This window comes from Penaeus chinensis, chromosome 16 (assembly GCF_019202785.1).
Source record: "Penaeus chinensis breed Huanghai No. 1 chromosome 16, ASM1920278v2, whole genome shotgun sequence".
Classification (NCBI taxonomy): domain Eukaryota; kingdom Metazoa; phylum Arthropoda; class Malacostraca; order Decapoda; family Penaeidae; genus Penaeus; species Penaeus chinensis.
Genome location: NC_061834.1, coordinates 34979588 through 35000442, shown reverse-complemented (window position 1 = coordinate 35000442; position 20855 = coordinate 34979588). Strand labels below are relative to the sequence as shown.

General features: G+C 48.0%; 1 protein-coding gene across 1 annotated transcript in view; it reads right to left on the bottom strand.

Annotated features, from left to right (window-relative positions):
- Nucleotides 1-671: 671 nt before the first annotated feature.
- The window catches only part of LOC125033543 (leucine-rich repeat neuronal protein 3-like), a 37246-nt gene continuing 17062 nt past the window's right edge, over nucleotides 672-20855 (bottom strand). Inside the window, exons 3-5 of the mRNA XM_047625128.1 lie at nucleotides 4785-6013; nucleotides 4510-4628; nucleotides 672-4282 (exon numbers count right to left, since the gene is read on the bottom strand). Of these exons, the coding sequence (XP_047481084.1) occupies nucleotides 3143-4282; nucleotides 4510-4628; nucleotides 4785-6012 (2487 nt within the window). The 5' untranslated portion in view covers nucleotide 6013 and the 3' untranslated portion in view covers nucleotides 672-3142. The remainder of the gene's footprint in view (nucleotides 4283-4509; nucleotides 4629-4784; nucleotides 6014-20855) is intronic.

The following is a 20855-nucleotide window of genomic DNA, read 5'->3' as shown; positions in this document are numbered from 1 at the left end:
TACGTTATCTTATTTTGCTGTTACTAATATTAAAAAACATTGTAATAATTATAATGTTTATAATAAAAATAACACCATCGATATTCATAGCACTAGTAAAAAATACGTTTTTCCCGCCAATTCAAATCAGGTACGGTCACAAGGTCTACTAATTGACTCCTTTGTGGCTAACCACTAGCAGAGCCATCTATGGGCAGACATTTCACAAAAAAATATAGAAAATAGGCACAGCATTTTCCCCATTTTTTTTTTTCATTTTCCCCGGCGGCATTGGGTTAAGAATAAAAGATCAGATTTCAAACAAACTTTTTAAGCAACACCAAAGAGGTTGTCTTATTCAGATAATAATTATTAGTATTTAAATTTTTTACACTAAAGTGGTAGCTAAAGTATGTATTTGATGGATATGGATTTTGTTGCTGTAAATTCTGTACATTAGTAGAAAGTCAATGAGTGTTCATATGTTTTGATATTGATAAAATTTACTTTAAGATTAAACCACTCACTTCTGGTGGAGTTAGCTACTCAAGGGAAGTATTAGAAATACAGAAGTCCCATTTATCTTGCTCCTTATGCCTTTTGCTGTGGCATATACAATTTTTTCAAGGAAATCTCAAATATCAGTATCTGTATTCATCATTCTTATGCAATAGAGGATAGGAAACAATAAATCTATTAACAAAGGCTTTATTCATGTTAAAAAAAATATGCACACTATTTACAATCATATAATTAACATATATACACAATACAATATATGGCACAATCAAGTGACTACTCAAATGACTTTTTAGCATGTATTTTGGGATCATAGGCAAACAGCAGTTAGAACTTGCCATTACTATAAATGCTGCAAAGATATCCTTTGATTTTATAAATATAATTACTTACAGATGCAGCAAAGATTTTAAAATGATTATTGGCTTAAAACCTTTAATTGTAAATAAACTGAGTGCATTAGACTTAAGAATAACATATAGTTTCAGGTAGTTTAACTGGTTGATGATAATTCAAATTTCCATATTTATAAACTATATATATATTCAATACACAAGGGAATCTGAGAGGAATTACACAGGAAAGGTATACATCTGACCTACTGAAGAAAATTTCTTACAAAACTATTTTTCTTTTTAGTTTTAACTTTTATTTCCACATTTCTTTTCTTAACTACCTATTAAAAGTTCATTTCTTTGGCTGCTCCTTCCTTTCATATAATATTCTTTTGATAACAAGTACATGAATATATATGAAATGTGAGGCAAAACAAAACGTGGAAAAAAACAAAAAAAGTAATAATAATAATTTTGTGTTGATGAAGACATTAAATATAATTCAATAAGTACTGCATATGAAACTAATATTAAAAGCATGTATTTACAAAGCTCTGTATTATAGGATGAAAATAAAGCTATATATTACCACTATAATAGTGCTTAAAAATATTGAAATGCATATATAATGATCAATGTTTCATGATTATATACAGGATAGGAGGAAAATATATGTTAAAGCTTAGTTAAAAACTCAGTAAAAAAAGAAAAAGAAAAAAAAAAATATATATATATGCTCAGTCAATCTAAAAACCTTGGTACAATTAGCAACAAGTAATTCATGTGTCAAGAAACCAGAAATTATAACAATTCAAATACTAAAAGTGTATCTTTTTCACAATAATAATTAAAATGAGCATTGAAATCTATGACATAAAACAATGATGTCATAGAGAGAGAAAAGGTTAAAGCTACTCAATTTGCCTCAACTCAATCAATTTTACCAATTATTAGAAACCCTTGCAGTCCATGAAGATATCAAAGCTTGTCCGTACAAACTCTGCTACAGATTCATAGCCTGCGGTTATTATTATTTTTTTTTCAATATCTTAAAATAATGATATATAAAACAAAAAAGGTTGAAAAAATGATTTCAGCACAAATGTACATTAAAAAAAAAAAAAATTACCCATCACTTCATTCAAAATTCTAACAATAAAAGATATGAATGAAGTGTGAAGGAAATCACAACTGAAACATACTTCACATCACACAATTGCAACACCTGATAATTGTGAACATTTGAAGGTTTCGTTCAGATACAAAAGTACATGTACAAGGTTCTATTTACTACTGCATAATGTGCACTCTTTGTATAGTTACAAGAACATGAGATCATACATAAGGAAGCCTAGTGACAAAATTATTTTTCTTGTGATATGTCTGTTGATATGAAAAATGTTTATTTACATCAACAATACAAATCTGGTACTCTTGGCTTATTTTTTCCATCATTTCTGCTCATAGTCTACTGTGTAACTGAATAGTGACACAGAAGTTTTTGATATTTGATAATTTTGTTTTGTTTGGTGGACTATGAAGTAATGTGGATGTATGTGCTTGTGTGTGTAACTGAATGTGTATGCACAGGGTGTTTGTTTCTGTTCATATATATTGTTGCATACTTAATTACAAACAGAGGTATTTTCCACACATGTACATAAAAGTATACACTGGAGTTAGTAATGATTTGTTAATATTGTAAGTACACTGTGTATTGAAATTAATATCATAAAACATTCTGTGATGGATGATCAAACCGTTAATACACTGACATTTTAAAGCTAAAAACCAGTGCTAAAGCTAAAAAAAATATACTTGGTGTCATATTCATAATCCAGAAAATCCTTTGTTTAAGTTTCTATAGTAAACACTTAGCTATTACTCTTTAAGATATAATACAGTAGTTGGACACTAGTTTGCATTTAACTTCCATTTTTTTCTCCATAACTATGCCAGGTATTGTATGGCACTTATGTTACTGCTGTATTTTCACTGACCAGACATTATTTTTTCATAGAATTGTCATGTAAAGCTATTTTTCTATCATTCAAACAGCACACTGGTGAAAAATGCTCGAATGTCATGTCACTATGTACATCCTACATCCACATCACATCACATTCCCAAATAAATTTTGCATGGCACTTCGGCTGCTGCCATACTACTACAAGGACAAGTACCCTGGCAGGTAATGTGCAACCAGTTACTCAGCAGAATGGGTTTGACTATTATAGGACTAGAAATAAATTATGTAGATTGGGACATGGGAATATTTCACAAGAATGCAGGAGTGATGAAGATGAAGGCTACACTGGAGTAGTGGACTCGGGAGGGTCAGCAGGGAGAGGGTCCAGGCTTAGTGAGGGCGTGGCAACCTCCCCGGTGTAGAGGAAGTATTTACCAGACTTTTGTGCACGGGGGTCCCAGCGCCAGGGGACTCCGCCCCCTCGCCACACTCTCCTGGCAATGACGTAGAGTGTGACCACAAGGGCGAGTCCTGGCAACGTAAAGAGCAGTATAAGCAGCGGCTCGCCTCCGACGACCTGCTCCTTGTACGGCTCGACGATTATGGTGGGAGTGCAGATGGAGAAAGCATGGTGGAGGGCTATGGTCACGTTTGAAACCGTGCTGAGATAGTGTTCCAAGTGATTGAGGTTGTGAGTTATGCTAGGAATATCCGGATCGGCACACGCAATGTATTTTCCAGGCACCAACGTCGGGAATTCGTGTCTCGCCTCTGAACAGTTGAGTTGTCTCGTTGCTGCAACTCTGTGCCCTGAGATAATGGCGAGTGTGTAAGTACAAGGTGCTATGATTCCGTCGACGCGCGTATGTACTACCAATTTGCCAGCAACTCCCCCGGCAGTTAGACTTGTAATTTGCGGAGTCACTGACATGTCATTTTCCGTGCGGCCAAATGGAGGCGCGGCCAAGAGAAGGGGCTCCGAGCAGCCTGGCAAAAAGGCCTCTTGGTCACCTGTTCCCCTTTCGAGCAACATGAGGCAGTACCTGTAGGTGGCGCCCGGTACGAGTGCTTCTCCAGGAATTGTTACGGCCACACGGTGAGGGTCGCTGGTCCTGTCAGAGCTGCAGTTTGCCGAAACCTTTTCCGCCAACACCTGGTGAGAATCGGACACTCCTTTCACCACCTCGTACACATAGACGGCTTCGCAAGAGTACGGGATCGCACGCTCATCGACCCTCCATATGAGCTCGACACTAGGCTGGTTATCACTTAGCACCTCGGCATCAGCAAATCGTAATTCTTCACTTTTCTTAGATATCCAGTGTGCCACCTGCAAGCTGATCTCTGCATCCGACAGCCGCATGTCAGGTGTATCTTCGGCCGTCCCCTCATCATGGTAATAGTCGTGATAATAGTCATGGTAGTAATCATGATAGGCGTTTTCGTCTGAGCAAACTAGCTGAGATTTCTTTAGTTCGATCTGTTGAAAATAATCGGATTAGGTTCTAGCATCACATAATTTGATATATCTATAAAAAAAAACCTTATGCAATATACTAACAAAGATGAATTAATCATGGGACAGCACTAAATGACTGCCACTATTCCCTAAAATAATTAATACGAAAAATCATATTTCGAAAGGAAGCTACTTGTCTATATCCTCTTGCTTGTGAAATAGGTAACGGCAATACACTCGACACTTACCAGAGGAGCATTTTCTAGGGCTGGCGGAGTAGCACAAACTGCATTCTTCTGCTCTGGTGTGTGGCCGATTAACCACTCGACGAACCATTCAATTGTGCAATCACAGTGAAGGGGGTTATCTACAGAAAGGGAGATAAGCACATTTTATCATTCTACTTTCTTACATTTAATTTTGTAAACAAGCATTCTCATTAACTATATTAACATTACCAAGCAACCAATGTTTAAGCGTCATATGAAAAAATACAACTGGAAACATGCTTTCTTGTACTTACCAGAAAGAACAAGATGCTGCAGTGCTGGCGTCGAGCTGAACACGTGGGGCTGCACGAGCGAAATGTCATTAGCCGCCAAATCCAGGGACACGAGGGACGGCAGCTGGTGCACCAAGTCGGCAGTGACAGCACGAAGGGCGTTGTCAGCGAGGGCGAGGTGCGTCAGGCGAGGGAGGTGGGCGAGAGACCAGCCCGACACGGCCACGACCCGGTTATGAGACAACTTGAGGTGGTGCAGTTGGCTCAAGTTGGCGAAAGCGTGGTCTTCAATCACGTCGATCTTGTTGTGAGACAGGTCGAGGTCCTGCAGGCTGGGGCAGTTGCCAAGAGCACCTCTGGAGACAGCTGTCAGTTCATTATCGGACAGGTCAAGGGAGGTGAGGCCCTTAGCTCCCGTGATGAGGGAGGACGTTACAGCGCCTTTCAAGAGGTTCGACTGCACCGAGAGGCGCTGCAGGGCGTGCAACCCTCGCAGCGTCTTCTCGTTGAGTTGTGCGGCATCCAGCTGGTTTCGGGCGAGGTCGAGCGAAACGAGATGTGGCAGGCGCACGAACGCCTCCGGGTGAAGCAGGTGCAGGCCATTGCCGGCCAGATTCAGATTCTGCAGCTGGAGGAGAGTCGGGAAGGCGTGAGGGGGGAGCTCCTGGATGTTGTTGTCGCTCAAGTCCAGGCGCTGCAGGTGCTTCAGGATCTTCAGCGCGTCGATGGGGATGGCGGTGAGCTTGTTATTCGGCAGGCCCAGGGCGGCCAGAGTTGATTCTATGCCGGCGAAGGCATCGGCGGGCAGCGTCTCGAGTCCCGCCGTGGTTATGACGAGCCCCAGGAGCTCCATGTGCGCGAAGCCGCCCCCCGGGATCTCCCCCAGGCCATGGATGGCCATGTCCAGCAGGGAGATGCTGCCCTCCGCGTTCAGGGTCTGAGTGAGCAGCGTCAGGTCCTGCGGTCGGTCCGCCTGGCCGCGGCACCGCACCGTGTGGGGCACGTCGCAGGTGCACGAGATGCCCAGCACGCCGCCTACGTGGGGGCACGTCCAGCCGCCCGCGACAGACGCACTCTCGCTGGCGTTGATGAAGGTGCTCTCCTTCAAGGCCAAGAGCGGATGCGACGTCGTGACAGCATTGCTGGGCAAGACGGCGGCAGCGGCGGCGGGCGGGGCGGCGGGAGGAACAGCCCCCGCCGCTAAGGTCCACAGCGTCGCCAACGCGAGACTTGTAAGTGCCACCGCCATTCTGTTGAAGAGACAAATATAATGCATTATTATATTTCCCTCACATACTCATGCAATAAAGCTAACCAACAAGAGCAACATTTATACCTCCATCTAGATAAATAAATCGGATGGCTAATGACAATCATGAAAGAGACATTAAACACCTTAAACCGTGGCGCTAAAAAAAGACATTTATCGCGGCGACGAAATTCAAAGAAATCCCTCGATCATTTCACACAATAACGCAACTATACAGAGAGGTGCGTCCACGGAAGGCAGAGCGAAGAGTGCGTTCCCGGGGCTTTCAGAAGCGCAGACGTCGACGGGGAACCGTATCTGGTACTGATGCACGCAGCGACGTTTGTACAAGTGGAAAACAGATCAAAGACAAGAGATAAAAAAATATAATATCTCACTGATGACGGCGTTAAAAATTACTCCCGATACTAGAAGCTTTCACGTGTTAAATTTGATAAGAGACAATTACCTAGATAACAATAATTATAAGTACGATAATGAAAAAAAGGAAAAAAAGACGATGTTAATTGTGATGGTAACCTCAATGCTATAACCCCGACGAGGACGACACAGCCACCCATCGCCCAGCGCCGCCCGCCGACCGCGTGGGCGCCGCGTTCACCACCCATTACCATATTTTCCTTCACGTCTCATAAATCAGCGCCCGCCCTCGACCCGCTTCAATAATCGAAGCGAGGGCGCGAGCGATACCGACCGAAAGCCAGCGGGACACAAGAGGGGCGTGAGCAGAGGAGGTCATATATATTTGAATTTAAAATTATCCTCCGCTTTGATCAGGGTCGAAGATCTATCACGGCGCGTCTGGCTATACGGAGGGAAACGCTACAAATTATCGAGGAGAGGAAGGGGGAGGAGGGGAAGGGGGAAGTACAAGGAGGAGGGGAGGGGTAGGAGGAGGAGGGGGAGGGGGAAGTACAAGGAGGAGGGGGGAGGGGGACGTACGAGGAGGAGGGGAGGGGTAGGAGGAGGAGTTGGTAGGGGTGGAGGATCGAGTAGGTGGGGAGGGAGAGGTACGACGAGGAAGAGGAGGAGAGGTAGGAGAAGGATGGGAGAGGGTAAGGAGGGGGTGGAGGAGGAATAAGAGGAATAGGAAGGGGAGAAGGGGGAGGAAGAAGATAAGGTGAAGGAGGAGGATACAAGGAAGAGGGGGAGGGGGGGCGTACGAAGGGAAGGAGGATAAGAAGGAGGAGGAGGGGGGAGGAGGAGGAGGAGGATACAAGGAGGAGGGGAAGAGGGGGGGGGGGGCGTACGAAGGGAAGGAGAATAAGGAGGAGAAGGAGGAGGAGGAGGAGGAGTAGGAGGAGGCGGAAGGGTATGAGGGTGAAGGGGGATACCCTGGCCTGGATAGACAGTCTCGATCCGCCTTTGATCCGTCTGCGAACGTCGAGCGCCCCAATGCACCTGTTTGTCTACGGACAGACGCTTTCGAAACGTGTGAATGGAGACAAATGAAAAACGTCTTTATGCAGGCAAATAAAAAATAAACGTTTGTATGTAAGCCAATAAGGAAAACGTTTTTACGGAGAATAATAATAAAAGTTTGTATGGAGGCCAATAAGAAAAGAAACGTTTGTATAGAGGCCAATACGAAATTGAACGTTTTTTTCATAGAGGCTAATACAAAAAGAAACGTTTGTATGGAGGCAATTTAAAAGAATTACGCACAGATTTACACGCATTAGCAAAAAAAAAAAAAAAAAGCACATAGACATGCAGTATGGTGATGAGGAGACAACAGGACAACATAACTAAAGGCCAACTTCATAAGACAAGATGATAAAGGTCAAGATAATAAAGGACAGCATAAAGGTCGGTCAGCAGACAAGGGGGATCTGGGTCAACACAATAAAGGGCCGGGACAACACGGGCGTCGATCTGGCTCAGCTCACGAAAGCCAAGACGAACAAGAACACGAACACGATAAACGAAGACGAGGACGAAGACGAACAAGGAGGAGACGAAGACAAACGCGAAGATGAACATGGAAACAAACACGAAAACGAACAAGAACACGAACACGAAAACGAAGACGAGGACGAAGACGAGGACGAAGACGAACAAGGAGGAGACGAAGACGAACGCGAAGATGAACACGAAAACGAACACGGAAACGAACACGGACACAGATCGAGGGGGACTCACGAACGATTCCGCTGTGAATGGGGGAGGCTGGGGAGGGGAAAGGGGGGGGGGAAAGGGGGGAGGGGAAGGGGAGAGTGAAAGGGAGGATAGGAGTGATCGAGGGTGTAAGGGAGGGGGAAGGTGGGGGGGAGTGATAGATGGGATGGGGGACGGGCGAGGGGGGAGAGGAGGGGGGAGAGGAGGGAGAAGTGACCGAGGGGAAGGGAAGGAGGGAGGGGGCGGAGGAGGGTGAGATGGAAGGGAGAGTGGAGGGGGCGGAGGAGTAGTAGTGAAAGAAGGGAATAGTGTTGGGGCGGGGGAGGTGGAGAGGGAGGGGAGGGGGAGGGGGAGGAGTGATCAGGGAAGGGGCGAAAGAGGGGAAAAGCGATCAGGGAAGGGGGAGACGGATCAGTGATGGGGAGGGGGGGGAGACGGATCAGTGATGAAGAAGGGGGGGTAGAAGGAACAGTGATCGGTGGGTGGGAGAAGGAGCAGCGATAGGGGGGGGGGGGGCAGCAATCACGTAGGGGAAAAGGAACAGTGATCAAGGGGGGGGGGGGGGAGAAGTGATCGGATGGGGAAATGGGGGGGGGGGGGGAGGCGGAAGCGACACGCACATCGACGCCATTCTTCATGCGGGGACAGACGGGCGTGTTTTTTTTTTTTTTTTTTTTTTTTCCCGTGCGCGAGAGGATTGCGTAAACACATTCCTTTAAACGCCCTCACCCATCACCTTGGGGACAAGAGGGGAGGAGAGGGAAGGGGAAGAGAGGGGAAGAGAAGGGAGGGGAGGGGAGGGGAGGGGAGGGGAGGGGAAGGGAAGGGAGGGGAGGGGAGGGGAAGAGAGGGGAGGGGAGGGAAGGGGAAGAGAGGGGAAGAGAGGGGAGGGGAGGGGAGGGGAGGGGAGGGAAAGGAAGGGGAGGGGAAGGAAGGGGAAGGAAGGGGAAGGAAGGGGAAAGAAGGGGAAGAGAGGGGAGGGGAGGGAAATGGAAGGGAGGGGAGGGTTGAAAAGGGAAGGGAAGGCAAGGGAGAGGAAGAAAAGGTAGGGTAGGGTAGGGTAGGGTAGGGTAAGGCAGGGTAGGGTAGGGTAAGGCAGGGTAGGGTAGGGTAGGGTAAGGCAAGGTAGGGCGAGTAGAGAAGAAAAATACGAAAACAAATACGGAAACGACTAGAATTCCTACAAAAAAACTCGAGAATTTTAAGCGAACCTAAAGATGGCAATATGCAAATCAGCGAGATCGACAACTGACTAAATGAATAACAATGTACACTGAAGGCCGTCGTCTGGCACTCCAACCTGGTCAAGTGCCACTTAAGGCCCCCGTTTTATATCTGTGTAAGTGGAACAAAACAACAATCATAATAACAACAACAATAACAAAAAATAATGGTAATGCTGACAATACTGGAAATTGGTCAGAGAGCATTATAACAATTTCTGATTTTTTCAAAGAGAAGAGGTCAAACACGAACGAAGTGAGAACGGCTTAAATTTCTCTGTGATTTACGTGTCGATATTTCTGGGCGTAAGGAGAAATCTGTGTTAAGCACGGATTCACAAAGTTTTAGAAAGTTTATCAGAATATTTTCGATTAAGAGGTAGAAAATCGGGGTCTGTCTCTTTCTATCGCTGTTATTGCGCGCGCGTGCATGCAAATTACTCCACTAAAGACCACTCCACCTATAAGCACAATAACCCTCTTTATCTAATCAGAAACCACAGCCTTTTACGAAGTTCCTGCAAGCGAATCGCGCTCCAGATAACCCATAATGATAACCCCCGTCCCTATCACCGAGTGCCCGACGAGCGAACGCAAGACCCGGGGAGGTGAGTGACCTTTCCCGCGCCGACCCGCAGGCTGTTGTCACAAGGAAACTCTAGTCAACAACTGGCAAGTCCCATCGCTGCCGCACTCATCAACCTGTCATCCAACTTGAGGCAGTTAAGACACAAACATCGAAAAAAAAAAAGCGAAACGGAAAAAAAGGAAAGGATAAGATATATAAAAAAGTACAGTTGTCAAGCATCACTCACAGGCGCGCTGGAGACAAGCACATGGCCCTCAATCCCCCTGTGATGTAACGCAAACACTAGAGGAATATACTAAAATATACTAGAATATACTACACCCTTTGGGGAATATACTATAGCCTAATGACAGGTCCAGATAGGAATTTACTATGAAAAGACCCTTAGAGCAGATCCAGGCAACGTAAACAAGATGCTTTCCCCGAGCCTCTGTGCAGGGATGATCTCGCGGACGTTACATTACGCGCATTTATGAATGGACGCGACGACGTCTCAGCCGACCTCTTTGCCGCGCCGCCGCCAAATCTCCCGCTGTTTTGACACCCGCTGTTGTTGCAGCTAATGCCCAATTTGTAGGTTTCTTTCACTATTAATCCGCGGTGTGTTAGTGTGTGTGTGTGTGTGTGTGTGTGTGTGTGTGTGTGTGTGTGTGTGTGTGTGTGTGTGTGTGTGTGTGTGTGTGTGTGTGTGTGTGTGTGTGTGTGTGTGTGTGTGTGTGTGTGTGTGTGTGTGTGTGTGTGTGTGTGTGTGCGCGCGCGCGCGTGTGTGTAAGTGTGGGCGCGCGCGTGTGTGATTGCGTGTGTGCATGCGCGTGGGAGGAGGAGGGAAGGGCAAGGCAGGGGCTCCATGCACATGTGTGAACATTAAGAGCCGCATTCATCAGAAGGGAGCGAGACATTAATATGTTTTATTCTTCCCCTTGTTTGTCAGATTTCGGGGAAGGGAGCCGCAAGGTCGAGCTGGGGCGGTAACTGGGAAGTGGTACAGCGAGAGTGACAGCCAGAAAGGTGGTGCTGCTGGCGACAAGACCATTATGAAAATATATATAAAGACTTGTATAACCTTCACACGCACACGGCACAACTCAAACAAACGTTGAGAGATTGGCACCTTAACACAGGGGGGGGGGGAGGAGGAGGAGGAGGAGGAGGAGGAGGAGGAGGAGGAGGAGGAGGAGGAGGAGGAGGAGGAGGAGGAGGAGGAGGAGGAGGAGGAGGAGGAGGAGGGGGGAGGAGGAGGGGGAGGAAGAGTTAGGAGGAGCAGGAAGGAGGAGGAATAGGAATAAGAAGGAAGAGGGGAAGAAGAAGAAGGAAGAGGGGAAGAAGGGGAAATAGAAAAAGAAGGAAACGATTGAAACAACGATGTAGAGAGAGAAAGGAGGAAGAGGAAGAGGAAGAGAAAGAGAAAGAGGAGGAGGAGGAAGTAGAAGAATTCAAAAAAAAAAAAAAGACGATTAAGAGAACGATGTAGAGAAAGGAAAAAAGGGGGGGAGCAGGAGGAGGAGAAAGGGAATGGAAAGAACGGAAAGGGGGGAGCAGGAGGAGGAGAAAGGGAATTAAAAGAGCGGAGAAGAGTGGGTCAAGAGTAGACGCAAATATGTCCTATTTTCGGACGGTTGCTTCCGGGCCCAACGATCGCTCCCGAGCACAAAGAAATGCGCTTCCGGTCTTTCAATGTTGCACTGTTGCTGTTGCTGTTGCTGTCGCTGTCGGTGTCGGCGGTCAAGGACATAAGAGAGCCGGAGCAGTTTTTGCCGTATTCTAGTCACTCCCCGCTGGCCACGTATGTCGCAATAGTTCTTTTTTTCAATTATGCTCTTTTTCGATCTCGTACATACACATACATGTTATCTCTGTCTCTGTCTCTGTCTCTCTCTCTCTCTCTCTCTCTCACACATACATTCACTCACTCACTCACTCACTCACTCACTCACTCACTCACTCACTCACTCACTCACTCACTCACTCACTCACTCACTCACTCACTCACAAAAAAAAAAAAAAATTACTTGGTCAATTCGGCCTTGGATGTGCTTTACCACGGATGAATTTCTTTGTTTGTTTGTTTGCTTCAGGCTGGCTTATCTCGCGTGATAAACCTACCGGTATCCTGTGCAATGACAAGAGTAAGAACTTGCCAATGCAGACTTGCGATCAGCTGTGATATGGCGATAACCTATATTTCTCATGCCAAAACAATCCTTTTAAAAGTGCAATTTTATCACCTACGTCTGCTAGGGAGGGGGGGGGGGAGGGGGGGAGGGGGGGGAGGGAGGGAAGGGAGGAGGAGGGGAGGGAGGGGAGGGGAGGGGAGGGAGGGAGGGGAGGGGAGGGGAGGGGAGGGGAGGGAGGGAAGGGAGGGATGGGTGGGGAGGAGGGAGGGAGGGAGGGAGGAAGGGAGGGAGGGGAGGAAGGGGGGAGGGAGGGAGGGAGGGAGGGATGGGGGGGAGGGGAAAGGATGGAGGAGCAGCAGGAAGAAATAAAAAAGAATAGGACGAAGATAGAAGATAGAAGATAGAAGGAGGAGGAGGAGGTTGAGGAGGAGAGAGAAAAGGAAAAAACAAGACGGAGAAGCTAGAAGATAGGAGAAGGAAAAGAGACAAAGGAAAAAGGGAAGGAAAAGAAAAAAGAAAAAGAAAAAAAGAAAAATGAAAAAAGAGATAAAAATAAAAAAGGGACGCGTATCATCCGAACGTTGTGTCCGGCATGCACCTCCCTCCCCCCTAAAAAGAAAGAACGATAAAAACAATAAACAATGTCACGGAACGCCAGAACTAATTGCACGACTGAGCCCCAACCTTGCTTGCCGGAGCCTAGCTACTGATAAGACGAATCCAAGCTGCGCGCCTTGTCACGTCTGCTTCCCACGTCTCTCCCGGTGGGATTTATGGCTGCCGCAGACACCGCTGGCTCCGGCGTCGAGAGACAAAGGCGGGCGCAGGCACTCGCTTAAACCCCCCCCCCCCCCCCCTCTCTCTCTCTCTCTCTCTCTCTCTCTCTCTCTCTCTCTCTCTCTCTCTCTCTCTCTCTCTCTCTCTCTGTAAGGGTGCGCGCGCGCGTGTGTGTGTGTGTGTGTTTGTCTGCCTCTTGTTCTGTGGTCCACTTTTTTTCTCTCTCTCTCGTTCTGTCTCTGTCTCTCTGTCTGTCTGTCTGTCTGTCTCTCGTTCTGCGATTCTTTATTTATTCTCTTGCTCGCTCTGTTTATGTGTGCTTCTCATTCTATCGCCCATTTTCTCTCTTCCTCTCTCTCTCTCTCTCTCTCTCTCTCTCTCTCTCTCTCTCTCTCTCTCTCTCTCTCTCTCTCTCTCTCTCTCTCTCTCTCTTTCTCTCTCTCGTCCTTGTCCATCTTTATCTCCACAACCTATCACTTCCCTTGACATTCTTTCCTTTGACAATGGTTATTCTTTTAATCATTCTTATCTGTGTAGATCAAGAATTCTTATCACTGCTGTTCTCTTTCTTCTCAACATCATCCTTAGTGATTCATGAACAGACTCATTAATTAATGAGTTGAAAAAAAACCCCAACAGAAATGGCGATAAAACCCAATCAATTATCATTCTTATCAAAGCGATCGCCATCAGCCAATATTATCACTGCAGTTATCGTGATCGGCGTTACTATTACAGTCATCATTACTTACGCAACGAAACTCGTCTCTACTGTACGTCTGGCGTTCGGCCTCCTGCCCGGCCCCCCCCCCCCACACCTCCCGCCCTCCCCCGTCTCTGTTCCAACACCTTCATCCTCCTCCTCCTTCACATCCCAATACTCATCCTCATCCTCATCCTAATCCTCATACTCATACTCATACTCATCCTTACAACTACTCACACGCAGTTACACGCACCCCTAACCTCCCCCTCCCCCTCTCCATTCCCCTCATCCCATCCTTCCCCTCCCCTTCCATTCCCCACCCCCTCCCCTTCCTCCCCCACTCCTCCCCATCACCCCCCACACATCCCCTCTCCCCTTCCCCACCCCGTACCCCCGCCAATCCCCGCCGAGTGAGTCCGTCTGGCCTTGTAAGGTGCGGGCGGGGCAGGATGAGGGAGGGGGGAGGGGGTGATTAGGACAAGAGGAGGAGGTGGGGGGGGGTGTTACTAGTAGATGGGTGAGAGGATACTACTAGGTAAGGGACGGGCACCAGGTGATGGGGGAGTGGGTGGAGCTTGGTAAGAGTGGGGTACCAGGAGGTAGGGGTAGGGGAAGGGGTACCTAGATGGACGGGGGAGGGGAAGGGAGGGGGCAAGGGGGTACCTAGTAGGTTGGGGTTAGCTGGGGGGGGGGGGGGTACTAGGCCTTGCGAGAAGGGGGTAGTGGAAGGGAGGGGGGGGATAAGAGAAGGGGATGAAAATAGGGAATGTGAGAAGGGACGAGAAGGGGATGAAGAGAAGGGAATGGGAGAAGTGGACGAATAGAAGGGATAGGAGAAGACTGAAGAGAAAGAATAGGAGAGTGGGGGGGGGAGGAGAGAAGGCCACAGCGCACAGCACCAAAGCCTACAGCAATGCACGACCCAGCGCACTACTTTTTATGCAGAGGTTAAAAATGTAATTGCTCGCAACAGGAAGTGTCAAATATGTACATCCTGATGCTAGGAGCTCTTACCCCCCCCCCCCCCCCACATTGTCCTCTTTTTTTCTTGTTTATTCTCGTGTGTTTTCTTGATTTTTTTTCCCTTTCTTTATTAACTGTTGCTATGTTTGTTTGTTTTTTACTTAATCTTATTCTATATGTACTTAACAACCGATTGGTTAATTCATTGACTTAATTATCATCACTAACAATCGTAATTATCAATTATCCTAATGCTAATTGTCATAGAATTATCACCGTTACCAACTTCATAATTACCTAATAATTATCATCACTATTTTAATCATCGACGTATCACCACCACCTGTCAAGTGCATCTTCGCTCCAAGAATAAAACAGAAATAAATAAATAAATAAATAAAGAAAGAAAGAAAAAGAAAGAAAGAAAGAAAAAGAAAGAAAAAGAAAGAAAAAGAAAGAAAAAGAAAGAAAAAGAAAGAAAAAGAAAGAAAAAGAAAGAAAGAAAAAGAAAGAAAGAAAGAAAATATACAACATACTTGTAAAAATTGTCCTCAAATTTTGTTACTGCGAAAACGGGATCAGTGATTGCGCAACAGATGCATTGAGGATAATCATCGTTATATCAATTCGCTTCATGTCCATCAATTTTGATAGCTATTGCACATGGCCCAATTGCACATGACCCTTGCTTTTGCTTTCGTGGTTAAATGGACTTATTTTTTCTCGTTTTTTAATGCGATGTTAATTTTCGTTTCATTTTTTTTTTCATAGTTATACGTTTGCCCTTTTATGTGATATCAAATTACCCTAAGCAATCGGATCCTAATAATGATATTCGAATACCTTCTACGAGACAAGACCACGAGATAGCCCCCAGCAAGTGACCATTTATTACCATAAGCTATCGGATCCTAACGAAGATATTCGAATACCTTCTACGAGGCGAGACCACGAGATCGTCCCAGCAACTTACACGAGCTCACGCATTTCGCACCAGAGCAGAGCCGTCGTAAATGTAAAACCCCGAGCAAAAAGCACAACAGCCTGGCAGAAAATCCCCCTAAACCTGGTGCAGTCAAGTGATTAGTTGTGTCAACACAGACGCTGGTGTTGGGGGTCGCCTCTCCGCGAGAGGAGAAGGCGGTGTGGGCGGACGGGGTGCACGGGAGGGGGTGGGGAGGAGAGAGGAAGAAGGGGATGGGGAGGAGAGAGGAAGAAGGGGGTGGGGAGGAGAGAGGAAGAAGGGGGTGGGGAGGAGAGAGGAAGAAGGGGGAGGGGAGGAGAGAGGAAGAAGGGGGAGGGGAGGAGAGAGGAAGAAGGGGGGGGGGAGGAGAGAGGAAGAAGGGGGTTGGGAGGAGAGAGGAAGAAGGGGGTTGGGAGGAGAGAGGAAGAAGGGGGTTGGGAGGAGAGAGGAAGAAGGGGTGGGGAGGAGAGAGGAAGAAGGGGGTGGGGAGGAGAGAGGAAGAAGGGGGTGGGGAGGAGAGAGGAAGAAGGGGGTGGGGAGGAGAGAGGAAGAAGGGGGAGGGGAGGAGAGAGGAAGAAGGGGGTGGGGAGGAGAGAGGAAGAAGGGGGTGGGGAGGAGAGAGGAAGAAGGGGGTGGGGAGGAGAGAGGAAGAAGGGGGAGGGGAGGAGAGAGGAAGAAGGGGGAGGGGAGGAGAGAGGAAGAAGGGGGTGGGGAGGAGAGAGGAAGAAGGGGGTTGGGAGGAGAGAGGAAGAAGGGGGTTGGGAGGAGAGAGGAAGAAGGGGGTTGGGAGGAGAGAGGAAGAAGGGGTGGGGAGGAGAGAGGAAGAAGGGGGTGGGGAGGAGAGAGGAAGAAGGGGGTGGGGAGGAGAGAGGAAGAAGGGGGAGGGGAGGAGAGAGGAAGAAGGGGGTGGGGAGGAGAGAGGAAGAAGGGGGTGGGGAGGAGAGAGGAAGAAGGGGGTGGGGAGGAGAGAGGAAGAAGGGGTGGGGAGGAGAGAGGAAGAGGTTGAGGAACGAGAAGGGATGGAAAAGTGGAAAGGGTGAGGAGATGAAGAAAGCGAGGAAGAGAGGAGATAAAAGCAGGGGGAAAAAGGGGTGGGGAGGATGAGCGGGAAGAGCCGGGGAGGGGAGAGAAGGAGCACAGAGAAAGAGGGAAGGTCATCAATGAAGGAGAAAGGGAGGAGAGACATCAAGGGAGAAGAAGAGGGAGACAGAGAAATGGGGGGGGGGGGGAGGGTGAGTCACCACCGGAGAGGGGAAGGAAAGGACAGAGAAAGGGGGAAGGTCGGCAGGGACACGCTGACCCCCCGCCCCCCGCCGGGACTCCGTACTCCGCATCGGGTCCTTGCCTGACCTTGACCCAGTCGCCCTGTTTCCGTGTCCTGGTTGCTAAGATCGCAATGGCGTTGGCTCTTACTGGGAGATTATCGCGCGGACGGAGGAGTTAAGTCATCGTGCCTTTACGAGGAGGAGGAAATGGATGCACAGCGGTGACCTTTCGCGACCTTGGCCGAATTCATCCGCTCGGGCCTCTCCTGCGGTGCCTTGCGATGGGGAGGCGATGGTTCTTTATAGCAAGTGCACTGTATGATTCTTTTGTTTTATTCTTCAGCGTTCTAATGTCGTATTAAAAAAACGTGGGATAACATGTGCATGGCAGATGTAAGGTTTCCAATGAACCACTCACACTCACACTCACACACTCACACACACTCTCACTCTCACTCACTCACTCACTCACTCACTCACTCACACACTCACTCACACACTCACTCACACACTCACTCACACACACACTCACACACACACACTCACACACACACTCACACACACACACACACTCAATAAAAAATAATAATTTCTTGTGACGAAAATTCTAGGAACAATAAAATGAACATGACGGATTCCTTAGAGCACACAATTTCTACGCAGACATCCACACTAGCATGAAGAAAACGAAAACAAATCAAAGGTCCTCACATGCTTATCGCACAAAAATAAGAACACCATTGGCCAGTTTGTTTAACAGCGAGAGGCCCGACCCGATGAATATATACAAATATGCAAATGTGTATTTATCACTCTACACGTATACATTTATCAGAGAAGTAGACAGACAATTCCACATCCATCAGACAGGTTATAAATATCCGCATATTCCTGTATATAAACGTACCCATAGATATGAATATTCCTTGGGTCGGGCTTCTCGCATATTTAACAAACAGTCCGGATACCGAGAGTTCTGTGCACGAGGGAGGGCGACCACGACCCTCCCGTGGGAACCGGAGTGAAACCGAAGCTTCTACCAGGGGCGGCAGACGGAGGAACTCTTAAGACTTTCTGTACTCTCGGCTCTCTCTTTCTCAGCGTAGGTGATTTAGGCTTACGGGAAAGCGTGATCACAATAGCGGTGGGCCACGGGAGAATAGTCAACGGATCCGGGAAAGGAATAGGCCTAGCGGTGGAGATTCAGTCTGTACTCTAAGAAATCTCAAAGACGGAATCAAAATTTGGAGGGATGAGAAAAAAAAAAACGAGTAACATCTGAATAGACGAGGCAACAATTCTTGTGTAAATGCGGACGAAAGCGCCACAAAGTCAAACGAGAACGCAAACCGTTCACTAAATCGCAGCCAACTACTTCTAGAAACATCGAGGCGAGTTCCAAATGGAGTGATATCCTCGTAAACGTGTTCTTCCCACTCTGTAAATCATTCTTCACATTAAAACCGCGTCTTCTCTCCACAGCCACAGTCGCCCTTCGTATTTTTAATAAAGCGTATAGTGGAAGGCGCTGAAGACGCTATCTCCTGCGATTACGTAACACTGGTAGGGACTTGAACGCGTCCTGAGTGATCCCTGTCTCCCGTCAGATCTCGTCAGCCAGGTCTCGAGCTTTGGTCTGACATCCTGTTAAATAACGTGCCAATAAACCCACGGGAACATTATCTCCATTTCCACTCGAGCAAGAACAAGGCCTAATACTTCAATCAACCAAGACGGAAAACAATTTTTAAAAGTATTTGACGACCCAAGTGCCACTACGGAGAAACCCTTTCGCCGGGCACCTTGGGCAGTCGACGATGCTGCTTGGCTGTCGCTGTCGCTGGCCTGACGGACGGCTCAATGTCGCTCGGCCGCCGCGCATTCCTCGGGCTGACAGGCGGCGCCGGGCGGACACGGCCAGGTTGCACTGGTGTTTGCACTCTCAACACCAACGCCACTTACCACATCTTATCGCGGCCTTCAGGGACAAGGTCGCAACATTATCCCAGATCTACCTCAATCCTCGGAGTGATTCTTGTCGGGTCTAAACGCCGGCAGGGAATCCGCCTTGAGCCAAGTAAACTAAGGGCGCCGAAGGAACCGCGCTATGAGGAGGGACGAGCAGAGGAGACGCCATGAGAACGAGAGAAACACGAAGATAAAAATACCTTCTACAGGCGGGGCAAGGGCGGGAGTCGAGTGCCAGGCAAGCCGTAGTCCGCGGAAATGGGTTCGAGGGACACGCCGCCACAGGGAAGGAAAGGAAAGGCTGAGGAAAAAGCGAGATTCCGTCTGGTTAAACCTCCGCCCAAATACCTTGAGATCACCGGAACAAATCCTCGCAAGAAGACGAAGACGAAAGAGATGACGGTGGTAGTGGAGTAGGAGTAGGAGGGGGAGGAGGAGTAGGAAGAGGAGGAGGAGGAGTAGGAAGGGGAGGAGGAGAAGGAGGAGGAGGAGAAAGAAGAGAAGGAGGAGGGGGAAGAGAAAGAAGAGGAAGAGAAGGAGGAGGGGGAAGAGAAAGAAGAGGAAGAGAAAGAAGAGGAAGAGAAAGAAGAAGAGGAGGAAGAAAAAGGAGGAGAAGGAAGAGAAGGTGGAAGAAAAAGAAGAGAAGGAGGAGGAGGAAGAGATGGAAGAGGAAGAAAAGGGGGAGGAGAAAAAAGAGAAGGGGGAGGAGGGAGTAGGAGAAGGGGGAGGAGGGAGTAGGAGGAGGTGGAGGAAGAGATATTCATAGCACAGACAGACAAGAGACATGTAGAATCCAAAGGAAAACGAAATCAACAACCAACCACCTTCCCCAGCTCACACGCGGGACTTCCATCAAAATGCTTCCTTGTTTTTCTTTCGCCGTGATTTACGGAGCCGTTGGTTCCTCCTCCTCCTCCTCCTGCGCTCCATCGCCCTCGTCAGCCCTCCGGCGCAGGGACGGCCTCCGACGCCACAGCCCCGCTACGATTTTCGGGAAAGTGTCTTTGCGCCGTGAAAGCGAGGCTGAAACCTGCGCCAGTCTCGGACCCATTAATCTCGGGAGCAGAGCCACGGGCGCCGACGGACACGCCCGCGGCATCGTGAAGCCCCGAGGCAGGAGTGGCGCCGCGCCAGGCCTCCCGGGAACGGGAAAGTAGAAATGGCCGTCGGGATGCTCGGGCCGGCGCGCTGGTGCGGGAGTCCACGGGGAACGGCTTTCGTGGGCAGGCATGATTGCAAGGATGCAAAATGAAGATAACGTTTCTCGCGGCATACATTAAATGCATTTATGTTTATACATACATACATACATACATACACACATTATATATATATATATATATATATATATATATATATATAAACAGACACATATATGTGTGAGTGTATACATACATACATACATACATACATACATTTATATATATATACATATACATATATATATTTTTTTTTTCAGAGAGAGAGAGAGAGAGAGAGAGAGAGAGAGAGAGAGAGAGAGAGAGAGAGAGAGAGAGAGAGAGAGAGAGAGAAAAGGAGGGAGGGCGAAAGGTGGTAGGAGAGGGAGGAGAGATAGGGAGAAGGAAATACATCATCACAGAAAACAGACCTCTACTCCCCCTTCCCCCCATCCCACATCTGGTCAACAACTGCCCGGCGGCGACTCGCGCGGGAAATCTCCAGCAACCCAGAGTCGCCACGCCCACTGAAGGATGAATGAATCGCCACACCCATATAAGGATGTGTAATAGTCGCCCCGCCCACCTAAAAAATGAGTAAGATTAGCTCCACCCACCTTAGGATGAGTAAGCGTCGCCCCGCCCACCCAAAAATGAGTAAGATTAACCACGCCCACCTTAGGATGAGTAAGCGTCGTCCCGCCCACCCAAAAATGAGTAAGATCAGCCCCACCCACCCAAAAATGAGTAACAGCTCCCCCCCCCACCCCTCCCGCCCACCTAAGGACGAGTAAGAGTCGCCACGCCCACCTGTGGATGACCCTCCCCCCGCCCTCCGTGCCCCGCCCCTGCCACTGGGCTCAACCAAAGCCACGCGCCACAAAGGCTTCATTTTATAGCGAATTGAGGTGAAGTGAAGTGAAATTTGAGGCGAATTCGTGGATTCTGAAGTAGATT